The sequence below is a fragment of the Ananas comosus genome, linkage group 14 (genome assembly GCF_001540865.1).
Source record: "Ananas comosus cultivar F153 linkage group 14, ASM154086v1, whole genome shotgun sequence".
Taxonomy (NCBI): domain Eukaryota; kingdom Viridiplantae; phylum Streptophyta; class Magnoliopsida; order Poales; family Bromeliaceae; genus Ananas; species Ananas comosus.
The window spans coordinates 2,198,505-2,223,215 of record NC_033634.1 but is presented as its reverse complement, the minus strand read 5'-3'; the positions used below and the strand labels follow the sequence as shown (position 1 = coordinate 2,223,215).

Below are 24,711 nucleotides of genomic sequence, written 5' to 3'. Positions count from 1 at the left end.
AAATGAATATTCTTTAAAAAATGATGATAGGAGTCTTGTAATCAAGATCAAGAGTATAGATCTTGTTTTAAATAGTTTAAAGAATTTTCTAACAAAAATTCAATTGATTTGGATATCTTTACACCGTTAAACGAGAAAACGTCTCTTATCCACCATTAAAATTACAAATTTTGAAACCCTTTGATCATTAGGCAAATGATGTCGAAAAGATTTGAAATTTGATTTCTAAACACTTCAAGTGGTATAAATCATGTTCAACGGAGCCGATCGTCAATTTGGAAGCTCTATCATCGAAAACAACTCGATAGTAAAACGCCCCGTTTACTATCGAGAGTATTCTAGCTCAACTCTATATATATATATATATATATATATATATATATATATATATATATATATATGCGCGCGCGCGTACTTCACTATTGGAGTACAGGGGAATGATGGAAGAAGCTGCTATTTCCCAACCCACATAGAAAGGACAGATCCCTTTAAGACAAAGACAAAGGCACTGTACTGGACTTAACACATGCCCTGGAGTAAAGGAAAAGGTACATCAGAGTAATGTTTGTTGCAGCCCTAAGAAGATTCTTAAATAAAAGTGTGGTACATGAATTAAAAATTTAAATACTATAATTTAAGTGAAAGAAGTACAAATTCAATATTTGGATGTTCAAAACTGAAGGCCCCCCCGTGGAATTGAGTTGGATGTCGCATCTAGAAATTGGTGGACAAAACTGACTCCGTCAAATGCTGAGAATTATTATAATATAGTCTTAGCGGTATACGAATGCCTTGTTTGGTATTCGAGATTAGTTTTGACTGTGTATGATTGGAGAGCGATGTTGAGATTCAATTATCTCGTCCTGGTATAATTATTTGATTTGATTGAATTCAATAATTAATCATCTCTCTCTCTCTCTCTCTTTTCAGTGAAAAACTTGCATGCCTCCACAACATACGTTCAGGGAGGTCAGCAGTTCGACCGCCATGTGTGTATATTTTTGGATGTGTGTGTGGGGTTGGGGTAGATTAAGGTAGCTTACCGGCCAGGCCTACAGACCATGTCAAAAAAAGAAAAAAGGAAAAAAAAATCCTCTGTTCAAAGAAAGATGGGAAGCATCAACAATTTTACTTAAAAGAGTTTGCATCAAAACTGACAAAAAACGCAGTTGACATCACAAAGTTCAACTACTAGACAGAATTGTTTCAACTTTTATAGGCAGTAAATATACTGTGGAAGCATCAAAGTGATTCACAAATTTTAATCTCTTTTCATCGTTCAGATTTCGGAAGAGCTCGGCGCAAAAGTGTCTTCGAATTAGTTCTTCACAAACACTAATCCTCTGTCTGTTAAATAGGATAGCCTCCCACTAATGATACTCACGAACTTCTTAATTAAAGGTTACATGATATTTTTTTTACAAAAAAAACTGCTCGCGTTAAATCACACCGAAAACCACAATTCTTGCATTACATGAATCAAAATTTCAAATAATTGACAAGTTTACAGACAAAGCTATTCTGTTTATCAAGAAATCTCTGCACAATCTATGAATGACATAGAATTTAAAGACATCATTGCGGTTAGTTTTACAGCAAACAACTATCCCTCGGCTACTCTCGTCAACTCTTTGAGCAAAATTTATCGTATAAATAACCTATACTATTAAATAAAACATCCATTCTATTTAGTAAAATCTAAAATACCACATCGGACATCGGCCCTCCACTATCTCCTGTTGTTTGGTGTTTTGGCCTTGTTGAGGTCGGCGAGCTCTTCGATCAGCTTCCTCTCCTCACTGCTCAATCTCTTCGGAATCTCCACCTGGACTCTCACCAACTGATCACCCCTCACGTTCGGCTTCCCGAGAAACGGCACTCCCTTCTTCGCCATCACTAGTGTCGTTCCCGGTTGTGTCCCTGCGGGTATCTTCAAATCGACCGTCCCGTCCACTGTGGGGACCTTTATTGTTGTCCCAAGAATTGCGTCGATATATGAAACCTTGCACGTGTAAAGAATGTTGGTCCCATCCCTCTTTAGCACAGCATCTGATAAAACCTCGATGAAGACATAAAGATCGCCTGGCGGGCCCCCTCTTCTTCCTGCATTCCCTTCTGACCTAACCCTTAGTCTGCTTCCAGAGTCTACTCCAGCCGGAACTTTCAGGCTAATCCTCTTACTCCTCCTGACACGACCGTCACCTCCGCATGTACTGCAGGGGGTGGAGAACTCTCCAGTGCCGTCACATGTTGAGCAGGTGGAGACTTGTTGGAAGACACCGAGCGGGGTCCGCGCGGAGGAGATGACCTGGCCCTGGCCCCCACAGGTGGAGCACTTGGTGGGGCTCGTACCAGGTTTAGCGCCCGACCCGTCACAGGTCCCACAGGTCTCCAAACGAGTGATCTCAATTTCTTTCTCCACGCCAAAGATGGCTTCTTTGAAATTTAAGACGAGATTGTAGCTCTCGTCGTCGCCCTGGATCGGACGGTTGCGAGCTGCCCGACTTCCTCCCATCCCGCCCATCCCACCCATCCCTTCGAACAATGATTCGAAAAGATCGAATGGGTTGCTAAAATCCTACAAAATTGAAGTTTGAACACTAAAGCCTAGTAAAGAGAGAAGTTAAAAAGTGCAGAGATGTGTTTAAATTTGATCACTGTAAATAGCTCATCAGTGTTGACTTACTCCCATGCCCATGCCCGCGCCTTTTAGACCAGCTTCTCCATACCTATCGTATATGGATCGCTTCTCATCATCAGATAGGACCTGAATAAGAAAAGATGTTAAGGTACATCTGTGAGACAAATGGCTCCTGCTACCAACTATAAAGTAACTGTGCCGGAAACATAACCTCATATGCGTTACTGATTTCCTTGAATTTTTGTTCTGCTCCAGGTTCCCTAAAGCAGAAAATACATAAAAGAGAGTCAAGTCACGTCTCCCAATTTGCTGATTAGCTAGTAAAGAAAGCTTGTACACCAACAGTACAGATCAAGAAGGATGTAATGAAGTCGATACAAAGAAATTAGCACTAAAGTTACCAAAAACAAATCAGCTGTAATATATGTACCTATGAGAATCATGTCCTAAGGCGAAACCAAGGGGTTTTCCAAGGTTCACAGAAAAAGCACAGTAGTTCTTTGTGGAAACTGCTCCATTAATAATAATGTGCAAGGATTTCCGAACTCGGGGAACTTCTTGTTAGCTCAGAGAAGCATTAATCAATCTTTATGAATCAATATCTTAAAAAGCCAGTAAACTATCATTGTTCATCGCTTTCTTTGACTCCCGTAGGTGATTTTGCTTCACTAGGGGGAGGGAAAAAGAAAAAGGTTAGAAGGCGAACAGTGATCTCATAGTTTATGCCAGCTTCTTCTGATTCAAAACCCGCAAACCAGATGGGATTTTCAATTATTTCAACTCCTAGAATTCTCTGAATAAACACTCCTCAGATGAAAAGCTTCTCAAGAAAGAATTTAAATTTCACCCTACCAATATCCCCAAAAAAAAAAAAAATCTTAGCTATTTTTAATTTTAAGCAAACAAACAGGACCTTACTGATAAAGTAAGATTCCTGCTGTGAATTTTAAATGATAAAAAGGAACATATCAGATAAAACATCAGTGAGAAGAATATTCACCGGTAATCATTGTTTCTAATGGTCAAATGACATTGGAAATGACCAACAGTATTTAATGAGAAAAGGATTACTCTTATTTAATAACAGATGTACCCACTTGTTCACATCTGGATGGTAACTCCTAGCAAGTTTCCGATAAGCTGCACAACATAACAAATATCTCAATGAAAATGAAAGATAGCAAACAAGTACGCCAATACATTATAATAAGAGAAATGCTTGGAAAAGAAAAACAGAGATCAGATAGAGATACGCAGTTATATACACAAATATATGTGGTAATGCAAAAAAAATTTTAGATGCAAAACTTGTAATGCTAGTATGATTCCTAAGAAAGAAATGCAACAGTAGTGGAGATAATGTCAACCTAGTCTTACTCACCACTCTTAATTTCAGATTTACTAGCATTTTTGGATACACCGAGGATGGAATAATAATCCTGTAAAATAAGGTATCACAGAGCAGCCAAGTCATAAAACCAAATAATTACTTGGAGCAAGAGAAGCAGCATCCTCATTTTGATGTATAAGCATAACAAGAAACTAGAAATGACATGGTACTTACAGCATCAGCTCTGACAACAAGTCGTGAACCTCTACACCGGCGAAAGTTTGGTGACGCTACAAGGTTAAGTAGAGAAGATGAAGGCACTTGATTGAAGAAACTTGCATTCGATGATGCCAAACATTTCTCTCTGACGCTAGTACTGCACATAAACAGCAATTACTGAGGCCAAAAAACAATTTCAAAAGTAATGCTTCATGGGGGGGAGGGCGGGGGAAGGAAATCAAAGCAATGATTATTAATATAACCATGATTATAAGAAGGGATAAAAGCTAAGATAATTCATCCCATCATTTCCTTTGAGCTAGCAATTGAAATAAAGGCCTTTCTTTAATTATTTCACAAGGCCAACTGCCCTTTGAATTTTTGATACAAGCACTCCCAGATAGGATAATAATGATAAAACCGTGCATTCCATATTAGTTCTTCAGCCAAAGACAACAAAAGTTTAAGTGCCAATCAGCTAGACCATCCACTTAGAGCATTTTAAAGTCAGATCGATAATAATTTCAAACAACAAAATTCAAACAAACTGTAAGTTTATTATAATACTGAAAGACGGAAAACAACTAAGACAATCAGAATTTAGGCGGATTTTTAATTTCTTTATAGTGATATAAATTTCATTATATTCTATCCTAGCAGACAGACATGGAAGAGAATCCAAGGGCAATACAATAAATCCGTAATTCCACATGTTTCCAAATTTATGAAAAACGACTGAGAAAATATTGTAGAACAAAGAAGAAGAAAGAGAAGAAAAAGAGAGATCTCGGTGCATAATTTACTGATTCAGACTGCGATTCAGTTGACAAACATAATGCCAATGGTATCTGTTTTAAGTATCTACATTGCAGCCTCTGCATATAGCCACCAAAATGCTAACATAAAAACTAAGCTGTTACAGATGTCCTAACTCAAAGGTCACACTCTAAGATCGAACAAACTATATAACAGAGCAATAAAAGAGATCTGATCTCTGATATATACATGCTTTACATGAGAATTTGTTCTGCAGCATAAAGTGAAAAGAATGCACTGACCCTTTGTGGGATGCCAATAAGTTCTTAACACAACAGCATGATTTCGTTCTTGGTGATACATATGCCAATACCAGTCGAGGTTGTGCTCCCAATTGAGGTATGGATGTAATTCCACACTGTATGATTGACATCAGATTGCTTTTGACTGGGAAGGCCAGACGGCTTCAATCTTCAGTATCAACTACAAGCACAAAAAATAAAGAAGATGAAGCATCACTGTAAAGAAAAACACACCGATGAAAATTGACAGTAAAATGTCCAGATAATCCCTTAGCCCGTGTATAGCTGTATTTTGTTCATCTACTCATAAAAACACTTTAGTCCCTAAACTGTCATGTATTACATTTTTGTCCCAGACCGTCGACCAAAAAAAAAAAAAAAAAAAAAAACTATGAAATGGCCATTTCTCCTCTTAAATGACTCGCTTATTTAGATTACATCAAAAACCATGAAAAAAAAATCCATTTAACAATTGTCGGGAACTATAGTGCAATACACACGAGAGTTCATGCACTAAAGTGTTTAAAACTTTAAACCGAAAATGATGGACCGAGTCACAGTATTCGGATAGTACAGGGACTGTTTAGGCAACCCAAAAAATAAATCAACATCTAACTTGTTCATGATGAGAATTGATGAACCATTTATCCAGTACGAATAATAGTTCATCTACAAATTTTAACATTCAAATCTCTAATATATTTCCCTTCACTCTCGTTGCTAATAACGCTAGTCTAATTCAATTCATCACGTGCTTTACATCTTAGAAACATCAAAACAACTCCTTTCCATTAGGTTTTCCCCCAAAACACGTTCGCATGCATCACAATACAATCATAAAACGAATCAGGAGCATCCAGAAACCAAAAGGAGCACATTTTTGACATAGAAGCATCCAATTCAACTCCAAATGGAGATGTACACGAGAGGACACACCGCAACAAAACCCTAAATCTCTCCGAATCGAATCGAGTGTCAAGCAAATGAGGTTGAGAGGCTTATACTACCTGAATCGGCGCCGAGAGGGTGTGGAAACCCTAGAGAGGAGAGAGAGGCGGCGACGAAGCTCGTCTCTTCTACGCTCGAGGGGCGTAGTAGCTTCTACCGCGACGGAGAGAGAGAGGTGATAAGGTAGTGCGAATTGGGGAAGGGAGGGGGCGTGGGGACATGGTGTGGTGTATTAGCGCAATGTGGACCGTTAGATGGGAGCCAATGTACCCCCCAGATTAGGACACGTGTCGTCGGACCATTGCTTTACTGTGAGCTGGATTCTGGAATGTTTCTTCCCTTTGCATTGACCTGAGCACATCGTTCGGCACGTGACGTGCACGTGCTCTTGACAATTGGGTAAATTGCACGCTAGTCCACCCCTTTTTACTTCTATATTACTTTACTCCTCAAAACTTTTAGTTTGGGAGAAACCTATCTCAAATTTATATCCGGAGAAAATAGTTGTTGCACCCGATTCGTACATCAATGCATGGCACATGAATCACAGAATCAGCTCTCGATCCATCTAAAATCTCGATATTTTGCATGGACTAAAAGTACAGCTTCAAATATTACCAGTACGAACTATAAATTTATTTTTCATTTTATTGGTAGATACCAAAAGGAATGAATTTTCTTTTGTAGGCTTGTGAATGTACAGCATTCTACATAACATATTTGTGAAGTTGAGATTATGTGGCAGAAATGGGCTTTACAGAATTTAACACATGCTCTTTTGCTGAAGCAAAACAGAGAAGAAATAAGACACACATGTAACAAAAATAGCTCATTCGAATTCATAGTATTGCTCTTAATATGTTATGGTAAACTCGGCGAAAGTGAAGGCTTTGTCACTTTTAGCTCTCCGCAGTCGCTGATATAAACTGTTTTCAGCGGCCGATTCCACATCGTGCGGGCCACTTGAGCTCTCTCGTCGCCGATAAACTCGGCAAAATCATTCAATAGGCGAATCCTCTCAGCTGGCTTGTAAGTAGGAATGCTAGCTATAGCGGTAACAACATCCAGTCCTGAAAAAAGAAAACGTAAAACAATTATGAAAAAGTCGGCATCTGCAATCGTGAAATCTTCTTCCTGTAGGATGCATTGCAAAATCGAAAATGTCCGAAGCACGAGCCAAGCAAAAAGAAAATCCAACTTTAACTAAGAAAAATGATTAGAGCAGAGCAGCAGTGCAGCTGTATCATGCTGTTTTGTTATCAAAGGAAGCGCTCCTCAACCACGATCTATAATTCTTCTTTAACATTTGGAAGCTCAATGGCCGGTCGGCAGAGCTGAATGAGAAATTGAAGTTAAAATATTGATTACTAATTTGTACAAACAATGACTTGCAACAAGTAGACAAAATAGATATTAATTCAAATTCATTAGTTCATGGAGGCGCTGAGACCAGCAGATGGTTCGTCGAACTGAAGAATCAATGACTACAGAAAGAATTGTGCATTGTTTAAGCTAAACAATAAAATCTCTCTGCATTAAAACTGTTGAATGGATTACATAGTAAAATAAGCACTATGATTATTATTTATGCATGAAGTCCAAAGTTGCTACTATACAACAGGCAGTATAAAGAAAACAAACAAGCAAACGAACGACAAAACATGCTATCCCTTGTGATTTACTTACAAGCAACTTCTTACATCTCAACCTGAACATCTCTTACTTCTAAATGATTATAGTCGTCAGCTAATCAGAAAGCATGGCTTATTTCAATGATAAGTTTCTATCCCGACTTTTCGTTTTCATCGATTATCCAATTCCTATATATGCAATATGACGGCAGAAAAGAAAAGATACTAGATATTGTGTTCAATAAACATGGGCAATGCGGAGATCAATAAACCTGATTTCGCCTACTAAACGGGCTGATCTCTCATCTATTACTAACCAGTTAAAAGGTAGGGAAAAGAAGAAATAACACTAATCACAAGCTAGTCTATTGAGAATTATAGGGAGCGACAACGGATCGATGCACATTTAAGAACATTATCAACTATAATCTCAATATGTAAACGGCAATATCATCCAGCAGAAAACATAGAGAACTTATCCAACAATGTGCTTGTCCAATTAACAACCTTTCATAGACATCTATTGTCATTCATTTCTATTCTGCAGTTGCAATGTTAAATGTGGCACATTCTACTCAGATGCAAGAGTTCTTGGTCGAGAAAGCATTACATCAAACATCTTACCTTCAAGCACGGTGCCGAACACGATGTTCTCGCCGTCGAGCTGCGGACACGGCCCCGGCCCGGTCGTGACCAGGAACTCCACATTGTGGTAATCGGGATCCAGCTTGACCTCGTCGTCGTCGTCGTTCTCGGACAAGCACAGGGAGAGCGTGCCGGGCCTCGAGTGCCTCAGCTGGAACGCCTTGGGGTCGACGGTCTCGACGTTCCTGGCGAGCCCCGGCGGCGGCCGCACCTCGCCCTTCTCGCGGCGGCCCTGGCGCCCGGCGACGAAGAACTGGCCGGGGAGGACCTTGTGGACGAGGGTGCCGCGGTAGGCGGCGGCGGCGCACGCGGCCTTGAAGTTGGCGGCGGTGACGGGGAGGAGGCGGCCGTAGAGGCCGAAGACGACGCGGCCGAGGGGCTCGGCGTCGGCGCACGCGGCGAGGTCGGCGCCAAGGGGGCGGTCGGGGCGGAGGTAGCTAGGGCACACGCTGAAGTCCATGAAGACGCGGTCGGTGACCGCGGGGGAGGTGGCGGAGGTGGAGACGGAGGGGGAGGGGGAGGCGGTGGAGTCGGATGCGTTGGAGGGGCTTTTTATAAACAAGGTATTTAAAAACTTTATAAAAAAATTTTTTTTCTAAAAAAAAGACTTTTAGTTTAATCTGTTTTTTTTTTAAATTTTTTTTTAGTAATTTTTTGAAATTTTTTTTTTTAAAAAAAAAACCTCAACGATTGCACACAATATACAGTAGGCTTGCCCTTTGAAGAAAGGTGGGCTTGTAGGTGGAGTTGAATACTATTTATTTATTTATTTATTTTATATTTATATTTATTTTAGGTGAGAAGTGGAGCCTCCAATGAGGGCGGTGGTGCAGCAGTAGGTTACCGGCGGGGTAAGGGAAGGGTAGAGGCGGTGGTAGCAGTGGTGGTGGTGCGGTGGGGAGAGGGGGCTGGGGTTTTGGGATTGGGGTTGGGATCCCGTGAGGAGTGGGGCGCAGCGAGGGAGTAGGAGGAGGAGGGGCGCAGGAGGCGGCGGCGGAGGGAGAAGGGGANAAAAAATATTTTTTTAAAAAAATATTTCAAAAATTTATGGAACAAATATTTTTATTTTTTAAAAAAACAGAAACACTAGAATTCTATCAAATTAATTTTTTTTTTCAAAAAGCTTGAAGAAAATTTATTCAAAAAAATGAAAAAAACTTATTTTTCAAAAAAGTTTCTTTAGATATTTTTTAGGAGCAATTGCTTATATACCCTTGAAAAGTTTCCGATTTTCTTATTTACCCTTCTTAGAAGGCTAATATTGAAAATATCATTCTTATATTCCAAGTTCTTTCTAATATACCCCTAAAGTTAAATTCCGTTAGTGAGTTGTTAACAGTTGCCGTTATCTCTGAAAAATTACCATTTTGCCCATTCCAATATACCCTTGTACCGTAACTAACTTTTCTTGTATACCCTTTATATAGCAAATACTTTTCTTCTTTGCTTTTCAAATATCAATTAATTAATTAAGTACGTCGGGAGCGAGCAGATAAACGGATGAGATCGATTGCAGCTAAACCAACCTTGGTGACTGGAGGCATAGTTAATTAATTCGAATTTGGCAAAAATTCGGTATGGATATAATTCGGATGAAATTCCTCTTTTAATTTTTAAATTTGTTGAAAAATATGATTAAAAAATGGATTAAGCAATTATTCGGATACGTGATTTATACGGGTATTATACGTTCATTAATTAAAAATTCGGGATCAAAAATTCTACTTTATAATAAATATATAATAATTAATATACTATATATATTATTATTATATTTTTTATATATAGATTAAATATATTTAAAATTATAANTATATATATATATATATATATAGCAGGGCTGCTGTACTCTGCTCCTGAGCCGTTTTCGATGATAGAATTTTCGAATCGACGATCGGCTCCATTAGACTTGATCTAGGGTATTTGAAGTTTCTAGAAAATAATTTTTGCAATTTTTTGATATCATTTACCTGGTGATCAAAAGGATTCAAAATCAATAATTTTTAATGGTTGATATCTGCCGTTTCCAAGTTTAACGGTATAGAAGTATTCAAATCAGATGAAGTTTTGATACAAAATTCTTTATACTATTTACAACAAGATCAATATTTGTGATCGAAAATTTTAGTGCTATATCATCACTTTTTATAGAATTTTTATTNACATCAGTCTTATTACTTCTGTATTTTCTTTTTAATGCTAACCATCGAACCAGATTGTTTAAGCACCTGGATAAAATGTAGCATGTCTTACAAAGGAAAAAAAGAAAAAAAGAAGTTTGGCTTAGGAAGTCTCTTGCATGGACTTGTACCACCTAGCGAGTTAAAAATCTATCACATGTAAACATGAAAAATTGTAATTATGGAAGTTCATGCCTAGACATCAAGTAGTCGCAAAATGGCTATTGTTATCTCTACTCAAGATCTAATTCAACTTAGTCGAATTAGCTAGTATCTCAAACTATGGACCTGAAATGTTAGAGCAAGACATGTCTTTGATAATATGCTAATCATTAATTTTGTTTACAGCTCTCAAATCTTATTATCATTCGATAATTGACTATTGGAGCGCTGCGGATCTCATTTAACCTGCCAATAAGCTAAAAACCATGCGACGTGTGGTAATGTAGAACTTTAATCTGAGTTGAATAAAAATAGTAGATCATGTTATGTTGGTTGACTTAAGATAGTCCTGAGCCAAAAGGTCAACGAACAAGACAAAAACGAGTAAATGGGTTTGTCCCCCTAAAAGTGGGAGGATGAGGCTGTGGTCTACTGGGCTTGTTCTACAGTGTTGGGAAAAACATGGGTTAATGGGCCCTTAACATAAGATTTGTAGAGATTATTATAGGCAATATAATGACTTCAAAGCTCAAATAATGCGAAACAAAATTTTCATTTGTAAAATAAAAATATATGATTAGACAAAATTATTCTCATATAAAATAATTGTTACAGCAAAAAAAAAAAAAAAAAAAAAAAAACGTTGAGAAGCACCTAGGTTCCCGCTCCGTCTTCTTCCTACTTCGCACTCCTACTTAAATCATACTCTCTCTCTCTCTCTTTCCCCTCCGATGTCCTCCGACGATCCTTCCCCCATCGTCGACCTCGCCCAAATCAACCTCAACGCCGCCTCCTCCCCTTCTCCTCTCTCCCTTCGCCTCCACGATGCGCTCCGAGCTTGTTCTCAGGTAAACCCTAAACAAATCCCCTTCTCGTCTCCCCATTCCCTGCTCTCATCCTCCGTTCTCAAAACCCTAACTCCGTCACGCCTCCCTCGCTCTACTTAGGCTGTGGAATCCGGCGACTTAAGTGGCTCCGACTCGGCCGTAGCCGCAGTGATCGATCTCCTTAATTCCGCTGCTGATCCGCCGCAATCTGATGCTGAGAGGGTGGTTCCAGATGCTAGGGTTTGTGAGGAGTTGCTCGTTGAGGTCCAGCGATTTCTTTCGAATCCTTCTTCTAATCAGGTTCTTCTTTTCGTTTTTGTAATCATTTCACTGCGAAGTTTGCATTTAGATCGGGTTCTAGCATGCTAGACAAAATTTTCGGCTTCTAAAATTTAGAGGAATGCGCTTGAGAATTAAAAACTCTAGTAAAGGCTTTCGTTGGCATAATAGTGGAAGTAATTTGTCATATGATGGCTTCAGATGGTTGTTGATGCTCTCTCGCTTGACCTGCCCAAAGTGGTGGCTAAGTATGGAGCTTTATCAGACAAATGTCGAGAAATTGCGGGCACTATTGTCGAATTCCTTGTGTCCACCTGTAGTCCGCGCGACATGCTATCCATCCTCTGCGAGGTAGAATCTCCCAATTTGGTCACTAGATTGCAATCTTAATTAAGTGTACACGAGTTTAGGGATTGACGAATTGTTGCTCACATGCTTGCCTTTCAATCATTCTGGTTAAAATGTGTTTCTTTCTGTTATTGCATTATATGAATAATCATATTTTGTATGCTTGCAGGCATTAGATGTGCATATTAGAGTGTCCAAAGAACCAACATACTTCATTCTACTCTTCGACGGACTTGCAAAAGGTATCGTCTTTCTGGCTACTCACTCAATGATACGGATACCAAATTTTATATATCTTTGCACGAACTATTATTGAATGTTAGATAATTTTGTAGGACAATCTAACTTGTTAAACATAGTACTCTCAACAAAACATAAATTGCATGATTAGTGCGTATTGTGCCGTAAATTCAAATTTCTAGCTGACCTAATTATTGGGATGAATTTTTTGGTTTACTTGCTAATGAACTTTGAATCGTTTCAGTATTTGTTCAAATCCAGAGGCATCATGTTGAACAAGTAAAGGCAGCCCTCCCCATTATTCTCCAAGTTCTGCGTGCCATCTCTTNGCGGAGGAGGAGGAGGACGACGAGAGCGGCGGAGGAGGAGGACGACGAGAGCGGCGAGAGGGGTGGTGTTGGAGGTGGAGGCGTGGGAGGTGGTGGTAGTGTAGGAGGAGATGAGGCGAGGTGGAGGCGGAGGAGCCAGCGCCGAAGTTGGCGGTGGTGGTGAGCTGCAAGCGAATAAGTTGGGAGAGAAAAAGAGAATAACTTAAAGGATTAGTATAATAAGGTAGGGGTAAAATAGATATTTTATTTAGATTTTAACTCTAGTATATATTTAACCCATATTTAACCCGAGTTAAACTAACAAGGGATAACTGCAGGGATATTTTGAAATAACGGTGGAACATATGAGAGATATTTTAGAAAGAAAATAAAATAAGGATAGATCGAATATTTCTAAACATATGAGGGGTATATAGGTAATTTTCTTTTTTTTTCTTTTTTTTTTTTTCTTTTTTTTTAATACCAAGCAGACCCTCGTGTTAACTTGTTTAAGCTCAGCAGAAAAAAAAAGAAAAAGAAAAAAAAGACAAGAAAGAAGAAGGGTTCCTTGAGAAGCACCAAGGTTCCCGCTCCCTCTTATTCCTACTTGGCACTCCTACTTAAATCATACTCTCTCTCTCTCTTTCCCCTCCGATGTCCACCGACGATCCTTCCCCCATCGTCGACCTCGCCCAAATCAACCTCAACGCCGCGGCCTCCTCTTCCCCTCTCTCCCTTCGCCTCCACGATGCGCTCCGAGCTTGTTCTCAGGTAAACCCTAAACAATCCCCCTTCTCTCCCCATTCCCTGCTCTCATCCCCCGTTCTCAAAACCCTAACTCCGTCACCCCTCCCTCGCTCTACTTAGGCTGTGGAATCCGGCGACTTCAGTGGCTCCGACTCGGCCGTAGCCGCAGTGATCGATCTCCTTAATTCCGCTGCTGATCCGCCGCAATCCGATGCTGAGAGTGTAGTTCCAGATGCTAGGGTTTGTGAGGAGTTGCTCGTTGAGGTCCAGCGATTTCTTTCGAATCCTCCTAATCAGGTTCTTCTTTTCGATTCTGTTATCATTTCACTGCGAAGTTTGCATTTAGATCGGGTTCTAGCATGCTAGACAAAATTTTCGGCTTCTGAAGTTTAGAGGAACGCAGTTGAGAATTAAAAACTCTAATAAAGGATTTCGTTGGCATAATAGTGGAAGTAATTTGTCATATGATGGCTTCAGATGATTGTTGATGCTCTCTCGCTTGACCTGCCCAAAGTGGTGGCTAAGTATGGAGCTTTATCAGACAAATGTCGAGAAATTGCGGGCACTATCGTCGAATTCCTTGTGTCCACCTGTAGTCCGCGTGACATGCTATCCATCCTCTGCGAGGTAGATTCTCGCAATTTGGTCACTAGATTGCAATCTTAATTAAGTGTTGTATTAAGTGTATACGAGTTTAGGGATTGAAGAATTGTTGCTCACATGCTTGTCTTTCAATCATTCTGGTTAAAATGTGTTTCTTTCTGTTATTGCATTATATGAATAATCATGTTTTGTATGCTTGCAGGCATTAGATGTGCATATTAGAGTGTCCAAAGAACCAACATACTTCATTCTACTCTTCCACGGACTTGCAAAAGGTATTGTCTTCTGGCTACTCACCCAATGGTACGGATACCAAATTTTATATATCTTTGCATGAACTATTATTGAATGTTAGATAATTTTGTAGCACAATCTAACTTGTTAAACATAGTACTCTCAACAAAACATAAATTGCATGATTAGTGCGTATTATCCCGTAAATTCAAATTTCTAGCTGACCTAATTATTGGGATGAATTTTTTGGTTTACTTGCTAATGAACTTTGAATCGTTTCAGTATTTGTTCAAATCCAGAGGCATCATGTTGAACAAGTAAAGGCAGCCCTCCCCATTATTCTCCAAGTTCTGCGTGCCATCTCTTCAGACTGTCATGAGGAAGCCAGTGATGCCATAAATATTTTATTTGAGGCAGCAATTAGAATTGGGAATTCTATGCAAGAAATGTGCAAGAGAGTGGTTTGGATCTAATACACTGAAATCTACCTCGGCCTGCATCTATTATGTATTGCCCAAGTAATGCTGCATTATTCTTTTATGATTGACATTAGGTGGAAGGGAAAAAAGATGAGCTTCGTGCTATGCTTGGTCTATACGTACTACAGAACATAGTTAAGTACTTAAGAGATATTTCATGTTCATTTTTGGGATTTTTTTTTTATTAATATATCGCAGAGCTATTAATTCACTATCCGCTATGATTTGTTATTTCAGGCTCTTATATCAAGAAGTAGGCAGAAGAGTATCGTTTCAAGATGTGGTTCACTTATTCTTCAGTTCACCAAATTTCTCCCCTTTTGTGGGTTCTCTTATTTTGGCCTAATAACTGGATCTAGTCTTGCTTCAGCTACTGCTGTAATCTCCAAAGGTAACTCCCAACACATCTGAGGTCCTCCTTTTAACTTAGTTTGAACTTTTCTGCAATCTATTTGTTCTCTAGTTGTTTTGTTCCCCAAGGCCCAATTTTCTTATATTTTCTTCAAATTGATGAAGGTGATGGTGACGGCACTATAGATTGCTTTTCTTTGACCATGGATGGTGCAGCTCTTGCAGGTTTGTGTTCCTGATTTAGCTCTTTAAGTTGGTGCATGCTCATTTACTTCTTATTCTTAATGAATTTTTTACTGCTATATTTTACAACTATTTAATCATTCAAAATAAGTATATACCCCTGTAAAATTATCTATTAGAATATTTACCCTGCAAAATCTGAGTTTCATACATGGCCTCCGATAACTTTATTTCTTACATATGTACCCTTGTGCTTACGAAAGTACCCCTGTTTAAAGAATTTCCAGTGCAAAACCTACCTCGGTCTGTAAATTGGCTGGCTTATTGTTTTGGTTTCATATTGTTGAGTCTCAATAATTTCTCCACATGTGGCATGTTCTGTTCAGTGGTATGGGGCCATATCTCTGATGATATTGCAGAAACTGCTGGTGAGCAGTTAAAATCAGTCCTAAGGGAAATTCAGAACAACCAAACTGCACGGTGGCAAGCTATTGGCACGCTGAAGTACGCATTATCATCGAATGATTACCCATGGGAGCTAAAATCTAACACCATAGATTTGTTATTAAGTATAATGGATGGATGCAATACTGAAGGATCAGATGACAACTACTTGGACTTTTCAGGCTTTGTGCCCAGTCTTTTTGTTACCCTCCAGGTACCCCTTTTTCTGCTCCAATCCAACAGATTTGGTTGTACTTACTCTCATATCTGAAAGAAACTTACAGGCTATTGAAATGATAATGATGGGCTCTTTTGATGCATCATTGCGGAAGAAAGCTTTTACTGCGCTGAGGAGGGTATGTCTCTGCGTTCCAAAGCATACTGTTAGGTGTTTTTGTTTTGGCTACAAAATGCTCTTCGTTATGCGAAATTAGATGAATCAATCTTTTATGAAGGGATTGTTGGGATGGTTGAACCTGTTGAATTTGTTTTGACTCTCTATCAAACAAATACTTTTTGTCTTTGGGAGAACTGATGAGGATAGAGGATATGGATGTTGTATGTTTGAAAACATCTAGAAAAGTAAGGGCGATTGGTCATCGTTGTGCATTACATAGATTCGTAAATTGTCTTTTATATAACATATAGCAGATTATATATTGTTAACAAATTGCTAATGTTTAATACTTCTTTTCTTTTACATTAATTGTTGTCAGGTTATTTCAGAAATCCCATCCTCCCACCGCTTTGACATCCTTAAGGCCCTCATCAAAAATAGTGTGTCTCCTTCATTGGTTAGTTGCATGACGTGATGAAACAAAGTTACTCACTTTTCAAGCTTGAATTTTATTTGCTTGTTCGTTTAGATGTGTATTTGTCATTTATTCACAGACTGCAATTCTCATTGATCTTGTGAGAGCAGAAATTCTGACGGAAAAGAATCAAAAGTACGTCAGAAATGTCAAAGATGCTCAATTTGAAAGTGGATCACACTATTCATCCTGGAGCTCTCAGGCACTTGAGTTAGTGGAGTTGATCTTGAAACCTCCTGAAGGAGGCCCCCCTGCCCTTCCAGATCACAGTGAACAGGTACTTCTTATCTATTCTCTGCCTTGTTTATAATGGACAACATCTTTTCAGCAAACAGGAAAATGAAAAATCATGGTGCTTTTGTGTGACTGTTCTTTGGATTTGTAGGTGTTATCAGCTCTCAACTTACTTAGGTTTATCCTCATAAGAGAATCAACAGGTAATTTGCTCAGTTGATAGAATGTGGTGCATGTACTTGTTGTTGGTTCATTCATCTTACCATGTATTTCGTATGTTGTTCTTACCATGGTTTGTCTTTTATTTTACTATCCATGGCTTGAGACGCTGAGCGGTCTTGTAGGATATAGACAAAGCAATGGATTTTGCACCAATTCCTGTGGAAGCTTTCAAATGTGTCTCTTAATATGCTCAAACAACATGCACAAATGCTTTCCCAGACTAACCTTAAATTCTCCGACTGTTGTGTTGGATGCCTCCAACTCATCTGAAATATTGAAAAAGCAAGGCCGGTGGCTCACATTTCTCTTCTCAATTTCTGCGAGTAATGAAGATGATAGAATGTTCATTTTAATCTTCTAATGTCTCTGGATTTCTGTTATCTGAAACAGGACAAACAAATCAGAAAACTGTTCTCTCAGATAAGGTGCTGCAGAAGGCCTACTCCGAATGGCTTCTCCCTCTAAGAGCACTGGTCACAGGAATTGAGGCGGAGAACGAGAAAGATAACAGTGAGCTCGCGAATGATATTTTTTGTGCCCTAAATCCTGTTCAATTGGTACTGTATCGCTGCATTGAACTTGTGGAAGATAGGTTGAAGCATTCCTAATGTGTTTGATTTATGTCGGAAAGTATGAACTTTTTTTCTTTTTTGCTTGATTCGAAAGCTTTCCATTGCCTACAATTGGTTGATCCCCATATGTTCATGGACAAAAGTTTTAACCTTCCAAGTCAGGGCAGTGTTCTTTGTTTGTAATCCATAAACCGGCTATATTTCATGAAGAAAGCAGTGGATTTGTGTTTGCGTTTATTTCATCTGAAAAGGCGATGCTTACCACAATTATCAACTTTTAATCGAGAATTAAAAATACGGTTTGTATTAAGCAAACATTTCTTTCGTTTAGAGTTTGATTTAGGGATCAAACATAAAGATCAAAATAAGATGTAAGAATAAACGATTGTACACGTTACACCATCAACAAAACAATCAATAACAGTTCTAGTTTCTGAAGTCGAGGGCAGGAAGATCCACTCAGAAATTCTATTGAAAACTTGAATGACTCACAACGATAGGTATCACAAATAACTACATTCGCTTTTGGGCAAAAGAATAAAGTGTGAAATAATTAGTCCCTAAACTATTACATAGATACTAAATACTGTATTAGGGATTTTGTAACAAAAATATCGATCTAGTCCTCGATCTTTTAAACCTTCGCCTCTCTTGCAGAGTGCCACAGTACTGAATACTGATGCGTGTAAGTTACTGAACAAAAAAAACTCAGCAAGAAAGTCCTTGCTTCGACGAACCCTCGGAAACTCGGTCACCAATCGTCGTCGTCGTCAGGTGGGGGTAAATTGAGATCCAATGGGAATTTATGTCCTTTACTCCACAGAGAAGTAGAAGACAAGAGCGGTGCAGTTCGCGGCGGCGATTCTTGGGGCCGCGGCATCTCTTCATCTGCTACTACTGTGGAATCAGTAGAAGCACAAGTAGATGTAGATGTTACGAGTGATTTGAGCTCCTGCATTGGTAAGTAGAGATGTTTGTTAGGAATATGCGAATTCTTTTGTTTAAATCCTTTCGGTTTTTAGAAATAGAAAAATTTAACTTCATCAAAATTATATAGTTCAAAGAATAAGGCTCAAATAACAAATAGTCCCAATAAGGTTAGCTTCTTTCGGTTCTTGGACTCGCCTCGAGCCTTCGGATCGCTGCCGAAACCTCCTCCTTTTGCCTCTTCAACTCCTCCAAATCCTGTTTTGAAGTAAGTTTCGATCAGAACATGTCCAGAAGATTAAAGATTCAACGAACGGAAAACTGACAGAAAGACGAAGATCAATCGCACCGTCTGAAGCTTCTGCTTTTCTTCCGTCGCGGACCTTCTAGCCTTCTCTAGTTGTGCTTTCTCGATCTGCACCAGAACAGAGTATCTACAAATTAGTAAAAAAAGTTGTGTCAATAAGAAAAAAATAAAAAATAGAATTGACGTTACAGTAACATCCGCAGCAGCAGCAGCAGCAGCTGCAGCGACGGTGGCAGTAATAGGCGGCGTCTGCTGGCACACCCTCCAGAAATCGAGCGGTGAATCCGGGCTCGACGTCCTGCTGCGGCCATTCGCGGCCAACACCTCCACCGTTTTCTGTGCAATGATTTTTGCCGCCTCCGCCGCCGCGATCCACCCGGTCGGGCTTCGCCTTTCGTCTCGCGACCGCTTCTTTTTCCGCCCAGCTGACGGCAAACTCATCGGCTTCTGAGGAGAGCTCGGCACCGCCATCCTATTCGTGAAGCTGCAGAGGATGTGGGCCGCTTCCACCACGTTGGGATCCTTCTCTTCCATTAATGCAAGAACAAGAAAGAGAGAGAGAGAATTTTTATGATAAAAAGAAAGAAAGAGAGAGAGAGAGAGGAGGGAGTAGGACAATGCAAGCCGTTAGAGGGGTTTATAACGACTAAACGAGAGAGAGAGAGTGAATATTTTGAGGAATTAATGCATGGACACGTATACGTAGCGAATAATTTTTTATATATATCTTATCGTATAAAAGATTTGTACGTGTATATAGCGTCTTTTCAAATAGCTAGCTCCCTAATTTTTTTTTTCTCACAATTTCTTAATTGTAATTTTTTTTTAAAAAAATTAATTATTTTAATTAAATAAATTAAATTTATCAAAATTGAATAATTTAAATTATTTTTTAGCACATAAAACTAAAACAGTATGCTACTGAAGAATAAAGCCATTAAATTTACCAAAATTTTGTAACTGAACTTATTAGAATATTTAAATCGAACAGTTAAATATTTTAAATATATAAATAAGAAAGTATTAAGGTTGAGGGCTTTATTTTAAAATATCATATAGTTGAGCGGGCTTTATTTTACACACACTTGCCCCGTTGCCCGTGTATTAGAGTAATTTTATTATCCTATAAAAGTAAAATGGTAAGATGTGTAATTAATTATCTCTAATTATACCTCATTCCCTAGTACTAGTTTAGGACCCGCGCGATGCGGCGGATAAAAATTATAATAAAAATTTATGAAATAAATAAACAAATAAAAAATATAAAAAAGCAAGAAATAACCCTATTTAATTGGTTAATAATATAAAAAATATATTAAAAATTTTTATTAAGCAAAGATCAAAGAAAGAAAACAATGTACAACATATTGCTTCGACATCAATTTTGAGAATCTTTCGCTTCATCCGTTCTAAAATAAAAATAAAAATAAAAATAAAATGTTAATAATCCCGCATCATGCATTTTTTTGCAAATTTATATCATCTTATGATATTGTATATCCAATCAAGTTGTTTTTCTTCACAACAATAAACGGACGCATTTATAGTAATTTTTTTTTTGGGTGCCATGATTTTTAATTGATTGAATCGAGTAAACTGAATCTGCGAGCAACAGATCACATGCTATTAACTTCTTTTTAAATCTGTTTACCAAATTTGATTTGTTTATCCAATAGGATATGCTTGTAAGTTCTTGCTATGATTCAGCTGATACAAATGTATGCTCTAGTGGAATTGTTACCAACGTGACTTCTCATTTTTCATTGTGACCACAACTCGATCCAATCCTTCAACAACTTGTTTTGTTCGATCGCCGCAGAAAAAACCCTTCAATAAGCACCACATTGTAGAGAAATCATATAAAAACAATTCTCCTAAATTTTATAAAACTATTACCTTCATCTGGCTTAATTCGAATAGCTACTTCCCAGTATGGCGAAGTTTGAGGATCAAAGTGACACCCCTCAAAGCTTGAGAACGAAAAGTGCAATTAATATAGCCATTACTTTATAAAAATTTGGAGTCTGTTGATACTTATTTCTTTATGAGCTATTTTGTGATTATATAGTAAATCGTTAGCATCTATGTGATTCTTTTTTAAGGTATTGTTTGGTTCGGGGATAAGCAAAAAGTGGGCATTCTAGGGATAGGTATAAATTGAGGTATAAGCAGGGATTAGATCAATTTTGCGTTTGGATAAAAATTGGGTTATTTCTGGGAATAAGAAAAATAACGTTTGGTTAGGTAAGATGGAATAAGATTTAAAGTGGGTAGTTATAAATAAAAATTAATAATATTATCACTTTTTTATTTATATTAGAATTTAAATTTTTATATTTTATATTTATATTTTAAAATTTAAAATTTTAACTTTTAAATTTCAAATTTTGAAATTAAAATTTAAAATTTAAAATCTCAAATTTTAAATTCAAAATTTAAATTTTAAATTTCTAACTTTAAATTTAAGATCAAATTTAAATTTGAAAAAAAAATAAAAATTTAAAATTTCAAAAATTTAAAATTTCAAAATTTAAATTTAAAATTTAAAATGTGGAATTTAAAATTATAAACTTTAATTTTGAGATTACAAATTTTAAATTTTAAATATAATTTATTATAATATTTTAAATTTTAAATTTATTTAAATTTTAAATTTTAATTTATTTTAATATTTAAATATAATTTATTATAAAATTTATTATAATATTTAAATATAAATAATATGTATTAGTATAGCACAATTAATAATTTTATAATAAAATAATGTATTATAATATATAATATATTATATTTATATAATTTAATTTTAATTTATTTTATAATTTTAATTAAGTTTGAAATTAAGCATGGGAATTGCACTATTCCACTAAAATGGTGGAATAGTAAAAAGCTTGCTATTTCGGGATAACCGGGAATAGCAAGCTTTGACCGGAATAAAATATTCCGGTAAAAATAATTCCGTTTGGCGGAATAGCGGGGATAACTTTCGTTATCCCTACTTATCCCCCGAACCAAACGGGGTCTAAGAGTCTGTGATGGTTTTCTTTACTGTGTAGCTATTAATTTTAACATGTTTGTAAGTAACTATATTTTAGATATATAAAAATTAATTTTTATAAAATATTCAAATTTTCTATTATTTTATTTAAATTAATTAAAGCTATATATATACTTGTGGTCCTTTATAAACATTTCAAAACAACTATGGATGCAATGAGTAATGACCAAATTAAATATAATAGCATATGATAAACCGACTATATTTCATAAAGAAACCAGCGGATTTATGTTTGCGTTGTTGTATTTCGACTAAAAAGCGATTCTTACCACAATTATCAACTTCTAATCGTGTTCTTTAATCTCAAGACTAGCAGAGAATTAAAAAAAAACGGTTTGTATTGAGCGAACATTTCTTTCGTTCGGAGGTTAATTTGGGGATCAAACAAAAAGGTCAAAATTAGATGTGAGAGTCAACAATTTTACACATTACAACATCGAACAGAACAATCAATAACAGTTACAGTTTCTAAAGTCAAGGGCATGGAGATCCACTCAGAAATTCTATTGAAAACTTGTATGGCTCACAAAGATAGGTATCACAAAATAACTACATTCGCTTTTGGGCAAAAGAATAAAGTGTGAAATAATTAGTTCCTAAACTATTACATAGATACTAAATACTGTATTAGGGATTCTGTAACAAAAATATCGATCTAGATCTAGTCCTCGATCTTTTAAACCTTCGCCTCTCTTGCAGAGTGCCACAGTACTGAATACTGATGCGTGTAAGTTACTGAACAAAAAAACTCAGCAAGAAAGTCCTTGCTTCGACGAACCCTCGGAAACTCGGTCACCAATCGTCGTCGTCGTCAGGTGGGGGTAAATTGAGATCCAATGGGAATTTATGTCCTTTACTCCACAGAGAAGTAGAAGACAAGAGCGGTGCAGTTCGCGGCGGCGATTCTTGGGGCCGCGGCTTCTCTTCATCTGCTACTACCGTGGAAGCAGTAGAAGCACAAGTGGATGTAGATGCTACGAGTGATTTGAGCTCCTGCATTAGTAAGTAGAGATGTTTGTTAGGAATATGCGAATTCTTTTGTTTAAATCCTTTCGGTTAATCTTTAGAAATAGAAAAATTTAACTTCATCAAAATTATATAGTTCAAAGAATAAGGCTCAAATAACAAATAGTCCCAATAAGGTTAGCTCCTTTCGGTTCTTGGACTCACCTCGAGCCTTCGGATCGCTGCCGAAACCTCCACCTTTTGCCTCTTCAACTCCTCCAAATCCTGTTTTGTAGTAAGTTTCGATCAGAACATGTCCCGAAGATTAAAGATTCGACGAACAGAAAACTGACAGAAAGACGAAGAAGATATATCGCACCGTCTGATGCTTCTGCTTTTCTTCCGTTGCCGCGGACTTTTTGGCGTTCTCCAGTCGTGCTTTCTTCATCTGCACCAGAACAGATTATCTACAAATTAGTGAAAAAACGTTGCGTCACCAAAGAATAAGAAAAAAAAAAAAAAAAGAATTGACGTTACAGTAACATCCGCAGCAGCAGCAGCAGTGACGGCGGCAGTAGTAGGCGGCGTCTGCTCGCACACCCTCCAGAAATCGAGCGGTGAATCCGGGCTCGACGTCCTGCTGCGGCCATTCGCCGCTGACACCTCAGCCGTTTTCTGCCCGACGATTTTCGCCGCCTCCGCCGCCGCGATCCACCCGGTCGGGCTTCGCCTTTTGTCTCGCGACCGCTTCTTTTTCCGCCCAGCTGACGGCAAACTCATCGGCTTCGGAGGAGAGCTCGGCACCGCCGTCGTATTCGTGAAGCTGCAGAGGATGTGGGCCGCTTCCACCACGTTGGGATCCTTCTCTTCCATTAATGCAAGAACAAGAAAGAGAGAGAGAGAGAATTTTTATGATAAAAAGAGAGAGAGAGAGAGAGAGAGAGAGAGAGAGAGAGAGAGAGAGAGAGAGAGAGAGGAGGGAGTAGGACAATGCAAGCCGTTAGAGGGGTTTTATAACGACTAAACGAGAGAGAGAGAGAAAATATTTTGAGGAATTAATGCATGGACACGTATACGTAGCGAATAACTTTATCTTATCGTATAAAAGATTTGTACGTATATACAGGGTCTTTTCAAATAGCTCTCTTAATTTTTTTTTCTCACAATTTCTTAAAACGATTATTTTTTAAAAAATAATTATTTTAATTGAATAAATTAATTTTATCAAAATTGAATAATTTAAATTATTTTTTAGCACATCTATTTTCTATTTGTACATTAAAGGAGGGTTTGAGGACCTTAGAGTGACACGTGTCCCCCCAAACCTCCTCTTCTCTCTCCTTCTACACACACACACACAACACACACACACACACACACACATATATATATATAATACAAAATTTAAAATTTTGATATTTTTAAATTTTAAAGTTCTAAATTTTAAATTTAATATTTTATATTTTAAATTATAATATTTATTTCCAAATTTTAAACTTTTCAAAATTTATAATTTTAAATCTCTAAATTCTAATAATACGCGTAATAAATCGCGTAATAAAATCTAACCTAATAAATGCAATTTAAATTACATAAAATATCGCTGTATAAAAAAATATAGAATTTAAATTTCAGGACTAAAATTTTAGAAATATAGTGCATATGTGTATATATATAATTAATTTTATTAAATAATTTTTTTTACAATTTTTTTTTTTTATTGGTTTTCTTAAATTATTTTGATAGATTTATCTCAAATTCTTTTCATATAAATTTT

The 24,711-nt window shown here is 37.5% G+C and overlaps 4 protein-coding genes across 5 annotated transcripts; 2 read left to right on the top strand and 2 right to left on the bottom strand.

Moving 5' to 3' along the window:
* Positions 1,440-6,406, bottom strand: LOC109720489 (chaperone protein dnaJ A6, chloroplastic-like). The gene is made up of 8 exons (XM_020247642.1): positions 6,256-6,406; positions 5,249-5,429; positions 4,206-4,347; positions 4,023-4,080; positions 3,739-3,781; positions 2,853-2,901; positions 2,687-2,767; positions 1,440-2,578 (listed from the first exon to the last, which is right to left on the bottom strand). The coding sequence occupies exons 2-8, from the start codon at positions 5,377-5,379 to the stop codon at positions 1,730-1,732; spliced, it is 1,353 nt and encodes a 450-aa protein (XP_020103231.1). The 5' UTR covers positions 5,380-5,429; positions 6,256-6,406; the 3' UTR covers positions 1,440-1,729.
* LOC109719941 (peptidyl-prolyl cis-trans isomerase CYP28, chloroplastic) lies at positions 6,823-9,021 on the bottom strand (the record flags this gene model as incomplete). Its single annotated transcript, XM_020246797.1, is given in 2 exon segments — positions 6,823-7,266; positions 8,452-9,021. Coding segments are annotated over 2 exon segments (779 nt in total), but the record flags the coding sequence as incomplete, so codon positions are not given.
* Positions 11,446-13,257, top strand: LOC109720013 (aberrant root formation protein 4-like). Its single transcript, XM_020246873.1, has 6 exons — positions 11,446-11,662; positions 11,762-11,941; positions 12,122-12,271; positions 12,438-12,510; positions 12,753-12,837; positions 13,254-13,257. The coding sequence occupies exons 1-6, from the start codon at positions 11,546-11,548 to the stop codon at positions 13,255-13,257; spliced, it is 609 nt and encodes a 202-aa protein (XP_020102462.1). The 5' UTR covers positions 11,446-11,545.
* LOC109720723 (aberrant root formation protein 4) lies at positions 13,368-17,939 on the top strand. 2 transcript variants are annotated; one of them, XM_020248001.1, is made up of 14 exons: positions 13,368-13,587; positions 13,684-13,860; positions 14,041-14,190; positions 14,369-14,441; positions 14,683-14,861; positions 14,954-15,013; positions 15,117-15,270; positions 15,396-15,455; positions 15,800-16,071; positions 16,142-16,213; positions 16,574-16,651; positions 16,749-16,946; positions 17,055-17,106; positions 17,516-17,939. In XM_020248001.1, the coding sequence occupies exons 1-14, from the start codon at positions 13,471-13,473 to the stop codon at positions 17,731-17,733; spliced, it is 1,860 nt and encodes a 619-aa protein (XP_020103590.1). In that variant the 5' UTR covers positions 13,368-13,470; the 3' UTR covers positions 17,734-17,939. The 2 variants fall into 2 exon arrangements, with proteins under 2 accessions (XP_020103590.1, XP_020103591.1); XM_020248002.1 differs by lacking the exon at positions 14,041-14,190 and having other exon boundaries at positions 13,370-13,587.